General features: G+C 36.8%; 1 protein-coding gene across 2 annotated transcripts in view; it reads left to right on the top strand.

Moving 5' to 3' along the window:
* The window catches only part of noi (splicing factor 3a subunit 3 noi), an 88,298-nt gene that overhangs the window by 25,236 nt on the left and 43,280 nt on the right, over positions 1-19,782 (top strand). For both annotated transcript variants that reach the window (XM_085823510.1, XM_085823511.1), the window contains 2 exons: positions 5,333-5,385; positions 5,713-5,818. In XM_085823510.1, the coding sequence (XP_085679636.1) occupies positions 5,333-5,385; positions 5,713-5,818 (159 nt within the window). The remainder of the gene's footprint in view (positions 1-5,332; positions 5,386-5,712; positions 5,819-19,782) is intronic.

Below are 19,782 nucleotides of genomic sequence, written 5' to 3' on the forward strand. Positions count from 1 at the left end.
GTAGTTCTTAAATTTTGTAATAGTACTAAGTATTATATTTTAAATTACTCGATGACTAATCCAGAAATAAATAATTTAATTCTGTATACTCGAAGAAAATCATTTCTGACTGGCATAAAAATCAGAATTTTGAAACAGTAGTAGAAAAATCATTAAAAATACTTAATTTTAAAACTCGAATGCAATAAACACAGGTTAGCATGAAATGTCTCAGTAAAAGATAACTTGTTATCATTATGTATATGTTAAAAAATGAGAATGTCAACATTCACCAAATGCGTTGGTGAAAGATCGAATATTGCACTACATTCTTGTACATTCGGATCCTCACCAGTGTATGTCGACAATCACAGATATGCTCTGGTGTAGGTCGAAAGAGGAGAGGAGTATATGTACATGCTGTCATTGCAAAAGGAAGTGTTCCACAAATAAATGCAGTTGTAAAAGCAAGGACCTCTTGTGCAATTCAAAGAGTAATAATAGTTTATGTTGTTGCAATAAATAAGATTGGAATCACATAATTTATTAAGTTTTTAACTTCTAATATTTTCCTTTCTCATTTTGAATGTACTGTGTGTTTTAAGTTCTTATGTTCTTATTTTAAGTCTCAAGTGTGGTTTTTCGAGAAAATATAATATTCTTATGTGTTCAACATTCACCATTGGCACATGGTGAATGTCGACATTTACCAGTGTAAGTCAGAAATAAATGTATTTAGAAAATATTTCGGACATACACCAAGCGACTATGTGAATGTTGACATTCACCGGTGAATGTCGACATTCTTCAGATTTCGGTGTTTCACCGTAACATATATACAGTCATTCTTATGTAAAATAAATGTTACACGCTTTCTTAGACCTCTGCTTTTCAAACTCTATCTATTAATCTGAGAATTTGATTATTTCAGTGTAGTAAATAAATAAGTTTTAATAAATGTATTATAGATGTCAATATGTTTGTTTTTTGTAACATATACTTTGAACATTTTAATTAAATAATTTTTCATCAATAATGTGTGCATATATTTTACTTATGATGAAGAAAAATTAACATTTAAAAAAGGAATTATAGACTGAAAGTATTTTGTAAAAGAAGATATTGGAAAAGGAAATTATTGCAATTCATAGAACTTGTAAATGAATAAATGTAATAATTAGTATCATATTGTTCTTATTTATTAAGAATGGATATTAAATTATTGATAATAGAATGGACTTCTAAATGTGAAGCACTTATGTGAACAATAATACTATTCATAACTTTCTGATCTTGATTTTCAGTACTTAATGTAAAGCATTATTGACAGCTTAGTGGAACTTATATTAAATAGTTGCAGTGCAATCTTAAGTCCAATGTATTTATTACAAGATAATAAAATTATAGTCTGGATTTTAATTCAAAACTCTTTTCACATATCTTTAAAAGCCCAATTTTAACCGGTAATTTTCTGTTCTCGGGATAGGATTCGGACATGTAATGTATGTAACCATGAGTGGTTTGTGTTTCATTTTAGTTTAGTATGGCAAATTACACTAGGTCTATCTGCCTGTGGGAAGGGATGCCTTTGTGGAGGACTTTCTAAAGGAAACTGGCTGGTATACACTTTACAAATGGGGAAAACCACGAAAACACCCATGAAGCCAAAGAATTTGCCTGGATTCGAATTCAGTGTTCAAAGATTTTACCACTCTGCCACTGGTGGGCCTATGCACGTGTGTATAAGTGTGTGTGCATACACACATGTAACATGAATACATACATCCATCCATACAAAATCTGGTTCCGAAAATAGAATAGTACCTTTTAACCATATATCTTACAGTTTTGATTAATTTTATGTACTGTCATCAATAATACATCTTATTAGATACATCAATGCATCTTATTATCATTAATTTCTTACTAACAATTCAATTTCAATTGCCATGAGTTGATGCATGACTCGTACATGTATAATATATAAGTTGTTTCAATATAAAGATCACAATATAAGTTACATAGCATATTTACAATAATTATTTATTACTTATACATATAATGTATAAAATCAGGCAGTAAATTGTAAAAAAATACTTTTAATGAAATTGGAAATAAATGAAAATATAATAATCTGCATGTCATTACAATTTTTAAATGCACAAACTTCACAGTTAAAAATACATACTAATGTAAGAAAATCAATATTAAATGCTTTTTCTCAAAAGAAAAAAAAAAAAAAAAAAAATGCCTGTTCAAGACATATTTTATCAAGTCCAACCATCAGTGGAAACCCAGGTAATCAGTCTTTAATACGACAAAATGTAAAATTTGAAATACAACTTTAAGTTATTTTTTTTAATCCATTCAGTTTTGGCTTATGTAAGTTTCACTGTATTTAACTAGATGTAAAGAACTATAAACACGCATTCACACAATTCACTTGAAGGTATGTTTCCAGGAAATAAAAGTATACTTATTGGATTCAATTCAACATTACACCTTAGAACACATAATAATACCTCATTGTTAGGCATTTTCGATAGTCTTAAAATAGCATAACTGGTAAAATATCTTTCTAAATTCAGTTCTTGTTAAATTATGTTCAGCATCATTTAGCATTTGCAGTTTTATAACTAAATTAGATTTCAGTAGGTCTATTAACTAAGCACTTACAGTTATTCACTATTATTTTCTTAACATTTCAACAAAACAATGAACTTCCTTTCTAAGAATGCATACTGAACAATGAAAATCCCAAATATTATATATGCTTTATCAGAACTATAATGTCAGTTAATAGTGGTTTTTTTAAATTGAATTTGATTAATTCAAGCAATTCACTTGAAGATATGTTTCCTGGAAATAAAAGTATACTTATTCAATTCAGCGTTACATCTTAGAACAGGTAATGATACCTCATTGTTAGGCATTTTCGATAGTCTTGAAATATCATTACTGGTAACATATCTTACTAAATTCAGTTCTTGCTAAATTTTGTTGAGCATCATTTAGCCTTTGCAGTTTTATAGCTAAATTAGATTTCAGTAGGTCTATTATACTAAGCACTTACAGTTATTCAGTATTATTTTCTTTACATTTCAGGAAAACAATGAACTTCCTTTCTACGATTTCAAACATGATATATGCTTTACCAGAACAATAATTTGTCAGTTAATAGTGATTTAATCTTCATAGATAAGCATATCCAACAGTCTTGAAATATCAGAGTTGGTAGCATATCTTAAATATATTCAGTTCTTATTAAATAACATGTTCATCATTTAACTTCAGTAGTTTCACAGCTAAATTATGTTCATTAGAGTGGACACACTTTTTCATCTTTTATACTCTTTACGTTCTAATAATGAAATGAAGTTTATTTCTAAGAAAGCATATTGAATCCTGTAAAGCATATTGATTTCTTAATCAAAGCACAATTAATGTTGTAAATATTCAGATAGATATATATGAAATGTATTTTAAGGATTTCTTGACACACAATATGTCAATTCACTGCAATAGTTACTGGTGGCATTTTGATTCAAAATATTTACTGCATTAATTACTGACACAAAATAGCACTTGGATTCACTAACTTAACATTAACTTCACTTTGTTTAATTCCCGCAGGTACATTTTATATAGTAGATGATTTAAGTCATTATCACTTAAAAGTTTCTGATTATCAATATGCAGAATAATTTGTAAATCACACTTTACATGTAGTATCTTCCAGCTATCAGTTACTTCTATCTGACTAGGCCTAATTTTGTATTGGAACAGTAGAATAATCCTTAATATTCCGAAACAAACATTAAATCGTTATATACAGATATATACGCATATATATACACTTTTATTCCGAAAAACTAAATGTACATTCAAAAAACGCACTTCGTAACTCCGAACAGTAGAATGTAAACAAACGTCAGAAATATGACGTCACTCATGTGGGCGGAGTTAATGGGACCCTCATCTGGACTGTCATTGGCCAAATTCAAGCCGTTGTCCTAGCAGTGTACATTTTGCTTATATGCATACCGGCAGTTGTTAATTCCGATTGCGTAATATCACGTAGGGAAGAATTACGGCGCATGTATTGCGCAATAACGTTTGCGATATTTTGCAGAGGTAATTAATTTTGATGTTCAGTCCGAGATTTGTTTATGAACACTTATAAGAGTTTTACTGTGCTTGCTAAGCAGAATATTTTTTAGTTCCGTTGGTTTATTTTATACAATGCACATATTGAAATGTCAAAAGAATTTATTTAGTGGAAAAATCTAAAGAGCGGCTACAGTCTACCCCCCCCCCCCCACATCCACTTCTTCAAGTTACGCTCGATTGTCCAAATATTCGGTAATTTCCAAGTATGTGGGTTAGTTAAGCTGCTTAAAGAGGGCTGCATGAAGCAAATTTTCTGTCTTCTGATTTCAGAAATGTTCCTCTTTTTTACTTAAATTACTTTGCTTGCAATATCTGTTAAGAGAAAACTGATATACAATGAAAATTTAGAAAATGTTTAGAATTTAGATTTAAATTATTTAAATATCAATATGAGCGGAAAAATAAATTGTATTTATTAGGTTCCAAGCGAATACAATAAATATGCCTTATTATTATTTATTTTCTCTATTTTGAACTGAAATTTCATCATTAAATCTTGTAATATTTAGTTCTTCATAGTTTTTTTTTTTTCTCTCATTGTAAACTAGTTCTGTAAATTGAACTATTATTTAAAATTAAAAAATATATATATATATATATATATAATTATTTTCCATGGTTGAGGTAATGCTTATTCTCTCTTAATAAGTACTTCATTTCTCATATTTTAAATTACAAGTCTAATTTTTAAGGTTATGCAGTTGTGTATGATATAATTAGACAGGTGCTTATTTTTTTTCTTAAAATGTGCTTGAAAAGTGCTTATAGGTGCTTATTTTTTTTAACTAAAATGTGGCTATGAACCCTGTTTATTGCCGATGTATCTTGCTTTTTCAACTTTATTCAGTGTCCTTTTATGGAATTTTTAGTGAGATGCCACTGTAAAAATAATTGTTGTGTTTTGCACATTAAATTGGCCAACAAAATTAGTTGACGACTTTTCTGCTGGAGTATAGATAATCAAATTACCACACTTTCTTATTATTAGAATTAAATTAGGTTAAAGCTTTCATGTCACAGTCTTGAATGGAAAGCTGTCTATTCTGCTCTTAAAGTTTGGAACTAATGAATGCTATAATATTCTAAAATTTTTATTGTAAAATGTCATTAAGAAACATTTTATTGTGTTTTTGATGTCAAGTATTTGAATAATAAAGTAATTTTCTTTAAATTTGTTTTTCAGAGATATATGGAATGCACTAATATGCTAAAAGAATTATATGAAGATAAAGATGGGTAATTTTTAGCATTTTTCACTCAGTTTTTATCTGTGTTATTTAGTGTAGAATGATATCACACTCATATATTAAGGTAAAATGAAAATTTGTGTTACTTAAAATATTTAATTATTATCAAAGAACTTAATGGTTGTATATATTGAATATTACTATTTCTGCAGTAAAACTGGTAATTTTAAATTACACGATCCTAAGTGTAATAAAAAATTTTGACTTTTATATTGTCCTCCTCTGTATTTTAATTTTTATTGTGTATTTTTATTAACCATAATTTTTTCTTAATGATAAAAAAAAACTTATTTATATATGTTTTGTTCCCTTCTAGCTTAAGAAAAGATGAAATTGCTTCATTGTCTGGACCTAATGAATTTGCTGAATTTTATTCACGCCTTAGAGAAATTCGAGAATTTTACAGAAAGCATCCACATGAGGTAAAGATTTTTCATATATTTTCTGACTAATGTAAGACAACTTCCACTTTCATATGCAGTTGACTTTTGAATAATGTCATTCAAAGATTACACAAATTTCAGACTTTTAAATTGTATTAAATGTAAGATAGATAGTTTACTCGCACTCTCTTATACAGAATACAGAAAAGTTGTTTTTGTTGTTTGTCTTATACAGAAATAATAATGAATAAAAAAAAAGCTGATATTATAGTTTTGGGCTGAAGTTAATCAGGCTAAAAGATTTAAAACAGAAATACCGGTCATTAACAAAATTTTTTAAATTCTTTTCAGCTTGCTGCCAGGAGTCCATTGTTGAAAGTTTATGTAATTGTTTTGGGATATTAAAACAAGTGCAGAACATCCTTGAACATTCATAGCGTACATCAGTGGTTCTCAACCTTTTGACTAACGTATACCATCTAAACAAAAACCTGAAAACCTTTAGTACCACCACTCATGAACAAAGCTCAGAATTCATAAAATAAATTTACAGATCAGATAAATCATTATTATCAGATAGATTTATGAGTGTTAGAGAAAAAACTCAGTCAGGATATTGGGATTTTAATTTTTGAATTTAATAGTTAAAAATACTTTGCTCCTTTGTGTACCACCTATTTTTCTTTTGCATACCACCGGTTGAGAACCTCTGCCGTAGATGATATGAAATATTATTTACTGTCATTATGCAAAAATATACCTGAAGGTTTTAAGTCAAAAAATCTCTTTGAAGACCTTATCGGTAAAAAAATTTAGCCGTAATATTTTGAATAAATGGACAGCTTACCAAAATTCTTTACATTTTAGGAACAATTTTCTTGCATCTGGCAGTTTCTCATCTTCAACACTTATTGATATGCATATTTTAAGTTTAATTTAATCCTTAAAGGATTGAGTGAAAATCCATTGTCTACACCAGGGTAGTCAACATAGTGGCCCTTACCGCTCACCGATTTAAGCTTAAATTATGGGTGATAGAGTCTTTTGTTCATCTGTTGATGAAAGTCTGTTCTCCCACTATCAGCTCTCTCCTGTGTCCGTATTTTTTTCAAGGCTTTGCAAGTTCTATTTAGGTGTTGTTCTGTGACTATAGTGTGCGTAATGGGATTATCACATTGTAACAAAGCATGAGGCTAGCAGAAGTTTTTGCGAGAAACAAACTTCTCCTATTCCTACCATTGAAGGTTTCCTAGCTGAAACAGTTTCTCTGGAACCAATATCCCGAATAGCTACATGGAACATAAATTTTCTGTCTCTTATAAATATAAATAAAATATAACTAAATGGTTAAATTTAACTATATATATTTTTACCAGCTGGTTCTCTATGCAGAGTTGACAACTCTTCCAATTTTCGACCGCTTTTAAAATTTCTCACGATTTTTATGGAACTTGGCTTAATACTATGTTACATGAACAAAACAAAAAAAGTGATTTTAGACATCTGAAAGCAATTAAATTTTCTCTAGATTATACCTAAAACAAAACCTTGCAAATCAGATGAGAATTTCTGCTTTGTGAGTGAGAGCATACGTATCAAGAAACGCCATTCTGCAGTTCTCCAGTGGGCACTGAGCTCCACTGCGTGTCATCTGGCATATATTAGCCAGTGAGCATAAAGCAAGCTCAAGGCTGTTATTTGGATGTGCTTTAGTTATTTCGTTCATTTTGTTCTGAGTATTGTGAGTACACGTGCCTTCGGGAAATAGTTTTTGAATTTATCATCTTTTGTTATGTCTCCGAGAAAGGTGTAATACTCGTGTATGTTTCAAAAATTGTACACAGTTGACTTTCCTTTCATTATTTCCTCAAGGAAATTTAATAAATTTGCAATGTGTACTGTCTGTTGTTGCGATTTTTCGATTTCGCAGGGTGAAAAGGCGGATGTTCTCAAACATGTGCGTACACAAAAACACAAGGACAACATGAGTTGTTTTGAAAAAACGAAAAATTAAATTTTTCTTCAGAAACAAAAGACCAAAAAGTGATTAATGCAGAATGTTTGTTCTTTGCCTTTTTGCTGGAGCACAACCTGCCACTGAATGCATCGGATCACGCTGCAACTTTATTTCGAAAAATGTTTCTCGATAGTGAAATCGCTAAGAAATATTCAAGTGCAAGGATCAAAACAGGGGCAATTATTAAATGGGTTTAAAAAATAAATCTTCATTGTATTAAACATTATTGATTATATTAAAACAGCTCCGTTCTGCCTCTCTATGGATGGAAGCAATAATACCGATTCAAAATTGTATCCAATTGTTGTTTATTTTTTTAATCCAGAGTCTTCAGAAATTGAGTGCAGTTTACTTTCTGTCCCCACTTTAGAAGGGCATTCGACAGGCTTTAATATAGCACAGCTAATTATTAAAACTTTAAAAGAAAATGCAGTCCCTCTGGATAATTGATTAGCACTTGGTACCGATAATGCACTAGTAATGGTAGGCTTGAAGACTGGTGTTGCACGAATCTTAAGAAAGGAAAATTCAGATTTGCAAATTATGATGTATACCTGTCACCTCTTAAATTTAGCTGGAAAAGGGGCAGCTTCTTTACCAATAAATGTGGATGAACACATTCTTGATACAGTCAAAAGTCGTTAATTCGGGCACCCATAATCTGGAATGATCTATAATCCAGACCTCAAAGCTACAAACTTTCTGCGCGTGCGTCACCTATTGGATTAAAGAACTTTTCAAATGGGATGACTAGAACAAATTTTAAACCAATTCAGGGTCAAATTTCGCCAAAATAGCAGCAATTAGAGTGAGCTGCTAAGTTAAGTACAGTGATGGCAAACCTATGGCACACGTGCCACAGTCGGCACATAGAGCTTCATCAGCTGGCAGACTAAAATGTTACTTCCTTAATCAATAATCACAATAAAATGGTATGTAATTTGAATGTATTATTCTGTTCTTGAACGTTTCACTCATTCACTTATCTCATGCCACTGGCATAGGGCCTAGGCCTAGATATAGGATTTTCATATATTGCCATACAATGATATACATATACTGCTCAACATTGAAAATGCAACACCAAGAAGGAGTGTTAAAAAATTATGCAAATTTTAGAGTAGACGCACGTTACCGAGTTATGCGAATGATGTGAAATGCGCTGCTCTCTGATGCATGTGAAGTAAGATATACAAGAAGGAATGTGCAGAATGGGCAATATTTGTGTCGTTATTTCTGGCAGACGAATTATAAAAAAAAGTTGGTTTTTGTCCCAGAGGATACGTGTAATAGGAGAGAATGCCAGGCCACCGTCAGTGAAGGCACTTCCAGCAGATAGACAATTTTACGAGGGGTATGGTGATCAGACTGAGAAGGGCGGGTTAGTCCTTACGTCAAATCACAGCTGATATCCACATGGATGCGAGCGCTGTGCATCGGCTATGGCGAACATGGTTGGAACAATGAAATGTGGGAAGAAGAAGGGGGTGCAGTGCAGACAGAGTGACGTCAGCACGTGTGGATCGACACATCTGCCGACAAACTGTGGCAGTCCCGCAAGTCACTTGTAACACAATTCTGCAGCATGTGCAATGTACCTTGGATGTTCCCGTGTCGACCAGAACCATTTCCCATCAATTGGTTGAATGTGGCCTGCACTCACAGCGTTCATTAAGAAAACTGTCATTAACCCCACAACATAGATGCCAGTGTTTAGAATGGTGCCAGACTGGAGCGATGTGGATGACAGAATGGCAAAACGTTGTGTTCTCAGATGAGTCATGCTTCTGTTTATCCAGTGACAGTCACCGCATACGTATGTGGCGTCAACGTGGAGAGAGATCTAATCCGGCAGTAACTGTGGAACGCCCCACCGTGCGACAACATGGCATAATATTTTCGGTCGTATTGCCTACGGTTCCAGGTCACCTCTAGTTCGTATTCAGGGCATTATGACGGCCCAATGATACTTGGATAATGTACTGGGGCCAATGGCAATCCCCTACCTTCAGGGGCTGCCTAATGTAATTTTTCAGCAGGATAACACCCGACCACACTGTGCTCGCATCTGCCAACATGCTCTGCAAGGTATACAGATGCTTCCCCGGCCACCATATTCTCCTGACTTGTCACCAATCGAACATGTGTGGGATGTGATTGGATGCCATTTGCAGACTCTGCCCCTGCCTCGTTTAGAAGACGAATTGTCACAAATGGTTGAAAAGAAAGGGAGAGCCATCCCTCAGGACACCATCCACACTCTTATTGACTCTATGCCTAGACGTGTTTCTTCATGCATCGCTGTCCGCGGTGGTCCTACATCCTACTGAGCCGACGATCCACCGATTCCGAGAGCCAGGAGCAGGTCGTGTTTTTGCAGCTCCGTGTTTTTTCTCCGTAGTAGCGGAAATTTTTATTTTCAGGTTCTGAAACAACCTGCATCGGATAGATAACAGCTTGATGAATACTCGGATACCGAATTTTTGGATGTACGTCAAACGGTTAATTAATTACGAAGTAATTAATATTTATAGCAATACGTTCAGCGTGGTGATTCCAGTTAGCAGTCTTCAAGCGATAGCCGAGCAGCCATTGGAAGCCGACGCTTATTAAATTGGATATCATTGGAAAGAGGATTTCCCAAGGAGAATTTTGATGCTAATTACAAGCCCGATAAAGAACGGGAGTAATTAATTCTTAAACTAAGCGAATTTACAGCCACGTGGTTCCCATGACCCCTGATCTTTCCAATGTTTCAACACCCGTACAACAATCATCCGCATTCCATTGACCCCCCGTTGAAGTCCTTCATTCTTCATCTAACAAAGGAAGGAGAAAGGACTGGGACTCCTTGCCTAATTTTGCTAATTAGTCAACTAATTAAAGCAGCTAGTTGGAACTAACGGATTCGGATTTCTGAAGTGTCAAGGATCACAGAGACATATCTTTCTTAATTATCGGACGTGTATAACCCGAGATAACAATTTTGTGCTAATTCCGAACTTTGAATTTTGATAACTGCGCGATATTGTTTACATGCAAAGGTGTGGTGAATATTTTGTGCGTGTGCTATTTGTTTGATTACGTGTATATACGAGGGCCATCCAGGAAGTAGATTACGTTTCCGTCTGTGTCCGCTAGGGGCGGGGCTAGCGCGGCCATCTTGGGGTCAGAGCATTGCGCAGCTCAGTCTGCATCTAGCCGTGCTAGTGAGAGGTTCGTGCTGTGCTCCGTTCAGATACTGTGACGGTTTGAAATGTCTGCGTTAATTGAAAATCCCGTGAGCTGCGAGGTGCGCTCAGTAATAAGGTTTCTGACTGCAAAAAACTGTAAACTGATAGAAATCTATCGGCAGCTTCGTGAAGTGTATGGGGACAACATTATCACTGAAGGTGGAGTGCGTCAGTGGGTCATAAGATTTCAAAATGGCCGAACCAATGTTCACGACGAAGATCGAAGTGGGAGACCCAGCATAGTGACCGCCGAACTTCTCGAAAAAGTCGATGCTAAAGTCCGTGAAAATCGAAATTTCACAATAACGGAACTTTCTTTGAGTTTTCCACAAATTTTGCGAAGTTTGTTGCACGAAATCATCAGCGAAAAGCTTGGTTACCACAAGTTTTGTGCAAGATGGAAGGCAAGAAGAGGTAACGAAGTGGTTGAAGGCGCAGGCGGCCGAATTTTTCGACGAAGGAATTTCCAAGCTCGTACATCGCTACGATAAATGCCTTAATTTATATGGTGACTATGTAGAAAAGTAGTATTTGAGTGTGGCTTTCATCTGTATATAATAAAATTTGTTTCCTATACTTTGTTTATTTTTTTATTCCAAAACGTAATCTACTTTCTGGATAGCCCTCGTAGAAGCAGACCAAGACAACAGAGAAGCGATATCGGCTAAGGTAGGCTTTAAGTGCTGATTAAGTAACTAAATAATTTTAATTGCAACCTACCTAAATCTTAACTTCTGGTAATAATTCTTAACTAGTACTTTAATATATATTAGCTATAGCTCAACGATTGAAGCTTCGTTAGTGCTTATATGTGCAAATTGTGTCAACAACAGTGTTACAGACCCAAGTTTGACCTAGGTACTTTTAGACTCTTAATTCTTGTCGTTCAGTTCTCTATTCTAATTAATTACTGTTAATTAACTGACAAAATAACAGTATCCTTATAACAGTTCTAGTACTCTGGCCAAATTTAACAAGTATCTGTTACCATGTATTTATGTGTTTTCAGGCTACAGATTTAAAAGTGTTTCACCGTTGATTAACCGCCTCTAATTAAGCTAATTAACAGTGCTGATTTTGATTATTGTACTTCATACCTATATAACTCTGATTTTTGCATCTTGTATTCACTCAGATTTTACAGTATTTAAGTGACTGTTTACCAGATATTCGGTACTTTAATTTAATTAGTATTAATTAGTCCTATTCAATTAGCAATCCTCAGTTAAATTGTAGTAATTTTCTAACTCTTAGTGCTATTTACATGTTTACTTTGTGTTATGAGTAAATATTTAAGTATACCAGATTGTAATTTCCTGTGAACCAGACAAACTATCACATAGTGTACAATTAGAGTCTCTACGTTGGCATAAATAAGATAATACGTGTAATTACACAAGGTATTTAAGTGCCATTCTTTTTACAAATTTATTACAGTGCTGAGTGAAACAGTGTTCTTTACAGTGAAAGTGTTTAATGTACTGTGTGTGCTAATTCAGTGATTAAACGTCAATTTACAAGCGTTATTTAGAGTCACATCCAGTGTTACAATGTGAGCTGATAGTGCATAACCACCAGTCTTCAGTTCATGATAAGTGTGTGCTATAGCTCAACGATTGAAGCTTCGTTAGTGCTTATATGTGCAAATTGTGTCAACAACAGTGCTAATAAGTGAATTAATCGTGCCCAGCCCCTAGTCAAAGCGTCGGTATAGTGCGTAATTTAGTTCAGTGTTCAAGCAACGTTAGTGCATCTCAGTGAAAGTTATTATACATTTCAGTGTGATACAGTGCATCACAAGTGTAAATACATGCAAATTGTTCCAATATCAATTTCAGTGTCTTTAAGCGAATGAATAGTGCATGGCCACTAGTTAAAGCCCTCAGCTAGAAATATAGTGTTTGTTGCAGTGACCAAGCAACGCTAGGCTTTGTTTCAGTGAAGTTAGTTTTCTCTTCAGTGATTTAAAGTGCGACACTAGTGTCATAGCTAGTGTGAATAGTATCGTACATTGTTTTTAAGTGCATACAACGCTGAAATAAGCGTATTTTAGTGTACGCATCAGTGTCAAGAGTGATTTCAATAGTGCATTATACGTGTTACCCAGTGACTCCCATAGTGTCAATTTAAAGGATCACGCTTCTACTTGGGACATGACACGCCAGTCCAAGCTCCCAGAGGAAGCCAGTAATTCAACACAGCTTAATTCAGCAGAATTGCTAGAGTCCGATCGGACAACGCCAGAAAAGATCGCTGCACTAGCCAATGAGATCCGGAATATCACCGATACAAGCCGAGGAGGTAGATACCTTCTCCCTCAAGATTTAAGGAATAGACTGAAGGACGCATTATCTGTGCTCCAAGGCGTTGCCTTAGAGGGTCCAGAGTATCACCCCAAACCGCCAGCAATAGAGGCAGGTACCAATACCTCTACTTTTGTTTGCTGTGGTACAGTGCATACTCCCTCTCCATCTGCGCAACAGCCCGCCTGTGAGCAGGCCCCTCCGCAAACAGTAAACAGTACACCGCAAAGCTTTGCAGAGGCCATGCGCAAGAACAGTAAGCCCAGTCTCGTGATTAAACCAAAAACCAAAAGGCCAACAGACGATTTGCGGAGAGCTCTACAAGACAAGGTCCCTTTGGACAAAATCCCCGTAGCAGTACGGAGAATACAGCCCGCCCCGCAAGGAGGTCTGGAAGTCTATTGTGATACCCCCGAAGAAGTTGACAAGTTAAAGGACCATCTTCAAAAAGCAGACATCGATATAGATATACAGAGGAAACAGCCACGTCAACCAAGAATAGCAGTACACAATGTCGGGGAGCATACCAAGCCAGAGGAGCTCATCTCTGAGCTCAGCACGACAGCAGGAATCTCCGACCTGCATTTCAAGATTCTCTTCTGTCTGCGTGAGCAACGCCCACAGAGGGTCAAATGGATCGTCGAGTGCTCCACAGAAGGATTTGCTGCAGCAATCAAGACAAAGCGCATATTCATGGCATGGCAGGCGCATGGCATCTCCGAGTTCTTTGGAGTACGAAGATGCTATCGCTGTCAACAGTTTGGACACAGCCAGGACGTGTGCATGTCCTCCAAAATCTTCTGCGGTTTCTGCTCCGGCGCTCACGCAACCAGAGACTGCACTGGAGACCAACCATCATGCATTAATTGCGGAGACACAAATTACAGTTTGGGTACCAGATACAATTTCCACCACCCTGCCTATGCAGCAGAATGCGCAATTTATCAACGGGCAGTTGACAACGTTCGTAGCGCAACGGAATACTGAAGAGAAAGTGTCTGTGAACACCCATACAGAAGCAAGTACGTCACAGCCTTCAGTTACTTCTGCACCTCATACCAGTAATAGTCTAACCCAGCCACCTCAGCAACTGGACGCTGCACTGACAACAGACATTAATACGGACACGATCCCAGTTCAAACACCAATAAGGTGCCTTCAGATTAATCTGCAACATGCCAAAGCAGCCACGGCACAAGCTGCCGCATATGCCGCAACTGAAGGGGTTGATCTAATATTTGCCCAAGAACCATACTGCTTGAAGGGAAAAGCGGTAGGCTATCCTCTACAATGGACAGTGTACCAAAAAAAAAGATGTTAACGATTCACCCCGTGCAATACTGATCATTTGCAACCCAGCGTGGACACCGGTTATCATCACCACAGAAAGAGACTTCGGGGCTATTCTTCTTGAGATGCACAACATAACGGTTCTCTTGGTCTCACTATACTCCCCTCCGACAGCTAATATAGATGCAACTATCCAGCGAATGCAGCAACTACTTCAGCGGTACAGGTCCCATAACATCTTATGTGCTGGGGATTTCAACGCCCACAGTTCCACATGGGGATATGCCAGCACTGATCCTAAAGGCCGGATGCTAGAAGATTTCTTTTCTAGTCAAAATATGAGCATACTTAATCATCATGATGCTGCACCCATCTTCGATCGCGTCCACTCACAGGGATAGCCTGACCTTACAGTAGCAACATCGCAAATTGTGCAAAAGATTCAGGATTGGATGGTCGTGGAAGGCTTAAGCCTTTCAGACCACAATTATATTTGATTTTCTATCGCCAGTGAGACAGCCACCTCGATAATTAAAAGGTATAACTTGCCAGGTAATAAAGTAAGGACATTTGCTGCAGCCATTAAATCCCAACTTGCCCACTTCGCAGAGTTGATCGAACAAGCAACTACCACCGAAGCCTTACAAGTTATCACGAGTGACATAATGTCCACCATAAGAACAGTTTGTAATGAACTGTTGCCAACCAGAACAACCAAAAAGATCTCAAATCTAAACTGGTGGAGCAGTCATCTCAGAGAACAACAGCAGAAAGTTCGCGCCCTTAGACGCCGTCTTAAGCAGGAGCGGCGTCACAATATTTCTTCTAATACGCTCATCACCTTTCAACAGGAAAGAGCAAAATATAAGAAAATGATCCTACAGGCCAAACTGGAAAGCTGGAGAAAATTTTGCACGGAAAATACTGAAATATATGGCATACACCACAAGATTGCCACGTGTAAGCTTTTCAAACCCGCCTCCTTCCATCTGCTACCTGTCCCAGAGATCTCCAATAAACTCACAGAGACCATGCTTGCAGAAATCTTGAAGGCGGTCTTCGCCACAGACGACCCCTCCGAAGACACGCAAGCACATAGAATAATCCGATATGATACCTCGGACATTGATACTGCAGAAGATGCTTGTTTCACAAAACAAGAAATATTGCACGTCTTAAAGTGCCTACCGCAAAAGAAAGCACCTGGGCCGGACGGAGTAGACTATCGTATAATTAAACTCATTGTGCGTTCGAATATCAATCTATTTCGACAGCTATTCAACAAGCTACTAAGTACCGGCACGTTCCCCAGGTGCTTCAAGATCGGCCAAGTAATTCTTCTTTAAAAAGAACAAGGATCCGAAAAGAGCGGATGCCTACAGACCAATATGCTTACTATCAGCACTTGGTAAGACATTTGAAAAGTTGCTAGTGAACAGGCTCCGACATCACTTGCACTCTAGTAATTACCTGAGAGAGGATCAATATGGGTTCCGTACAGGCAGATCCACCGTCCATGCTCTCATGAAGCTTAAAGAATGTCTCCTACAAAACAGATTGTCCGGTCATCACACCGCGTTCATCTCAGTCGATCTGATAAGTGCCTTTGACACGTTGTGGTGGCCGGCAATCCTACGGGCACTAAGGAACTCACGCTGTCCACAGAATATCTATTGGACACTGGAGAACTATCTCGCAGAACAAAAACTAATTCTGCAGCATAATAGTGGCATACTACAAAATAATCAAACAAGGGGATGTCCGCAGGGTTCCTGCGCGGGACCCTTCCTATGGAACTTAACGTACAATAGTATCACACACAGTCGTGGCCAAGTCACATGAAAATAGTTGCATATGCCGATGACACAGCACTAATAGTACAAGGCCCCACTAGAGAGCAATTGCAGAGAAACTGCCAAGAATCCTGCGACCTCTTTCAGGAGCGATGTGCAACGCTGAAGTTGTAGATTGCCGAAGAAAAATTCCAAGTTTTATTGATTCCAAAAAAGGGAGGCTCCCTAACGCGACAACCACGCATCACGCTCAATGGGAAACGACTTGCAATCAAGCGAGAACTCAAATACTTGGGAATAATATTTGATGACAAACTGAATTGGATAGCGCATGTGCTCTCCCTAAAACAGCGCACAGCAAGCATCGCTCAGCAGCTCAAGATGATGAAAGGATATCGCTGGGGTCTCAACCCCCATATCCTCAAGATCTTCTATAACACCATCACTGAGAAGATCGTGACGTATGGAGCAGCTGTCTGGGCCTTACCGATGCAGGGCAGAAAAGTAAAGCATTTGCAAAGCATCCAACGGCTGTTTTTATTAAATATCACGAGAGCATTTAGAACTTCCCCGACCAATGCACTGGCAGTCCTGGCTGGCATACTACCCTTGTCCATTAGTGTCGAGAAGGAAGCTACGTACCAGATAGTCAAGCAACTCGGCCAAACAACGCAATTTGGGGAAGAGGTGTTTACTGCAGATAACCTCAAAAGAGCAGTCATCAGCCTTGACAGGCACCCGTCTTTGCAAGGACGGGGTGTTAATGTCAACCTAAAGCAGACCACAAGATCCACGAACATAGATGTTACCTATTTATACGGATGGATCTAAAATAGACGACAGTGTGGGCTGTGCATATGCAGCACTTAAAGAGGGTAGAATAGTAAGCCAATGGAAGGGGCATCTGGAAGCGCACAATAGTGTCTTCCAAAGCGAGGCCACAGCTATAAGCTATGCACTGCAAGCGATAATTCAGCAGAGGCTATACAATAGTTACATAATAACAGACAGCCTGTCTACGTTATGCGCCATCCATAACCCCACCCACAGTTCTCCAATAATAGCAGCTATTCAGGAATACTTCCCGTGCTCATAAAGAATTAAAAATTAATCTAGAATGGACGAAAGCCCATATCGGGAATCATGGTAATGAGACTGCAGATCGGCTTGCAAAAGAAGCAGCCCATAATGTCGAAGCAGTCCCAGTACAAATCCCATGGCCGGTTTCTCATTTAAAACGGAATCTGCGCGCCACAGCTCTAGCACTCTGGCAGGCTGCGTGGGACAACGAAGACACAGGCCGCCGAGCGCATACATTTCTGCTTAAAGTAGATAGGGAACTACTGGTTGCACGGCCACAAATGGTGTATTACATCACAGGGCATGTGCCCTTTCAAGTATATTTTGAGAGATTTGGAATCTCCAATTCGGATCAGTGCTGCTGCGGCAATCTGGGCACAGCAGAACACTACGTTCATGAATGTCCTCTCACGAAGGGAATGCACATTCCGTTCCCGCAGACGAACAGGGAGGCATTCAACAGATTTATGGTCAAGCAACGACACCAGACCAACAAAATTACTCATATACTTGATAAGCTAATGGACATGGGTCCAGACTTATGCCATGTGTAAATATAACTGTTCAGTATGTCAGCAAATTTCAATGTAAATCAGTATCATTCAAGCATAAGTAATCTAGGTATGTCTGCGATGTGTGTATATAGTGTGGGCAAGCGTGTCCTAATGTATGTTATTATTATTATTATTATTATTATTATTATTATTATTATTATATTTTTATTTTTATTGTGCTAAGTGTATATACTAGCTCTGTCTTATTATTCCAAAGCAAATTAAGGTAATGTCATGTAGGTATTTAGAAAGTATATGTATGTAACAGTGCTGGATTGCATGTCAGCAAATATGTATTAACAGAAGCATGTAAATAACTACTAATGTATATCTGCCCTTGTTTAGCCATGTACAATGCTATTCTTGAAAATTCAAAATCACTGGACCCAGGCACTTTGGACGGGTGTCTACCCGGTGGCATTTGGTTCGCGGAACTGCCAACCGGATGGTCCAGGCGTTGGGTTTGGGCGCCTTGTGCAAGCCTCCCATGTAGCCTCTCTGGCTTTACTCTTTATAAGGGCGGACGTGGCCCTATATGCTAATTAACTTAATAGTAAAGGGGTGGTGGCCACGTCCTCCGTCACTATCACTATCCTACTGAGCCGACGCCGTTCTCACTCTGTATTCTGACTATCATTTTGAAATAAAGATCACTTATTGCTGCTTGCTGTCTCTGTCTTTTTTCCAAATTTCATCACTTTCTGACCACTCCTTCTTGGTGTTGCATTTTCAATGTCGAGTAGTGTATTTATTGACTTAATTTATGATGTTTCAATTGTTTGGGCCAATCATATTATTTGTTACATGGTAAAGAATATGCCAAAGTTGAAGCAGCTAATGTTTGCTAAACCAATTCAAATTTATTGCAAGCTGCCTGTGAGTTTTAATACTTTTGTTGTGATTCCTATTAAGTTTAGCATTTTCCGTTTATTATTATTTAAGAGTTTGTTTTGTAATTTTGTTTGATGTATGAATCTGGCAACCAGTTTCGAATGTTGTGATCGGGGAAAGGGAAATTCCTTTTCTTCTAAGCAAGCAGCAGTTAACTTAGTTATGTTACTGAAATACTGAATGTTTCTTCATCATTAAGATGTACGGATCACTTTATCTTTAAAGTCTACATGTAAAAAATCACATTTATCTGTATGTGCTTGTAAATGAAGTAAAGTGGATATAAAGTGAAGTCTGATTTCGAATCAAAACAACTTTCATTGTTAAATTGATTCCAGTTTTTAGATCTAAGCATTTTGAGGTAATTTATGAATAATTTTAATTTAGTATCTTAAACGGAATGGCACACGGCCCCAAAATGGTTCGCAACCACTGGTATAATATGTATTATATATAATTTTAGGAAGATATGATTTATCTTAATATTTCTTTCAGTATTTCATATACCAGTGATTCCAAATAAAATCTGCAAGTGTTAATTGGAAAAATTATTAATCAATATTAGAAAATTTACCATTCTGTAATACATTTATGTTTATTTTATGGTAGTAAATGATTAAACAGACTAGTATTAATAATACAGGGATCACTCTGAAAATTTTTGAGATATACATAGGTTTTGAAAATTATACTTACAAAATTTTAGGAGTGTTCAAATTAGTCTCCTCCAGCATCAGTGCATTTCTGTACTTGAATTTTCCAAAGATTAAATGCCTCAAGCCATTCATGGAATTGATGAAAAAAGTGCGTTTATAACCTCATCAATCTCATGTTTGGAAAGA

Source organism: Stegodyphus dumicola, chromosome 9 (assembly GCF_044657685.1).
Source record: "Stegodyphus dumicola isolate Sdum_Otavi_A_Nest chromosome 9, ASM4465768v1".
NCBI classification, from domain to species: Eukaryota; Metazoa; Arthropoda; class Arachnida; order Araneae; family Eresidae; genus Stegodyphus; species Stegodyphus dumicola.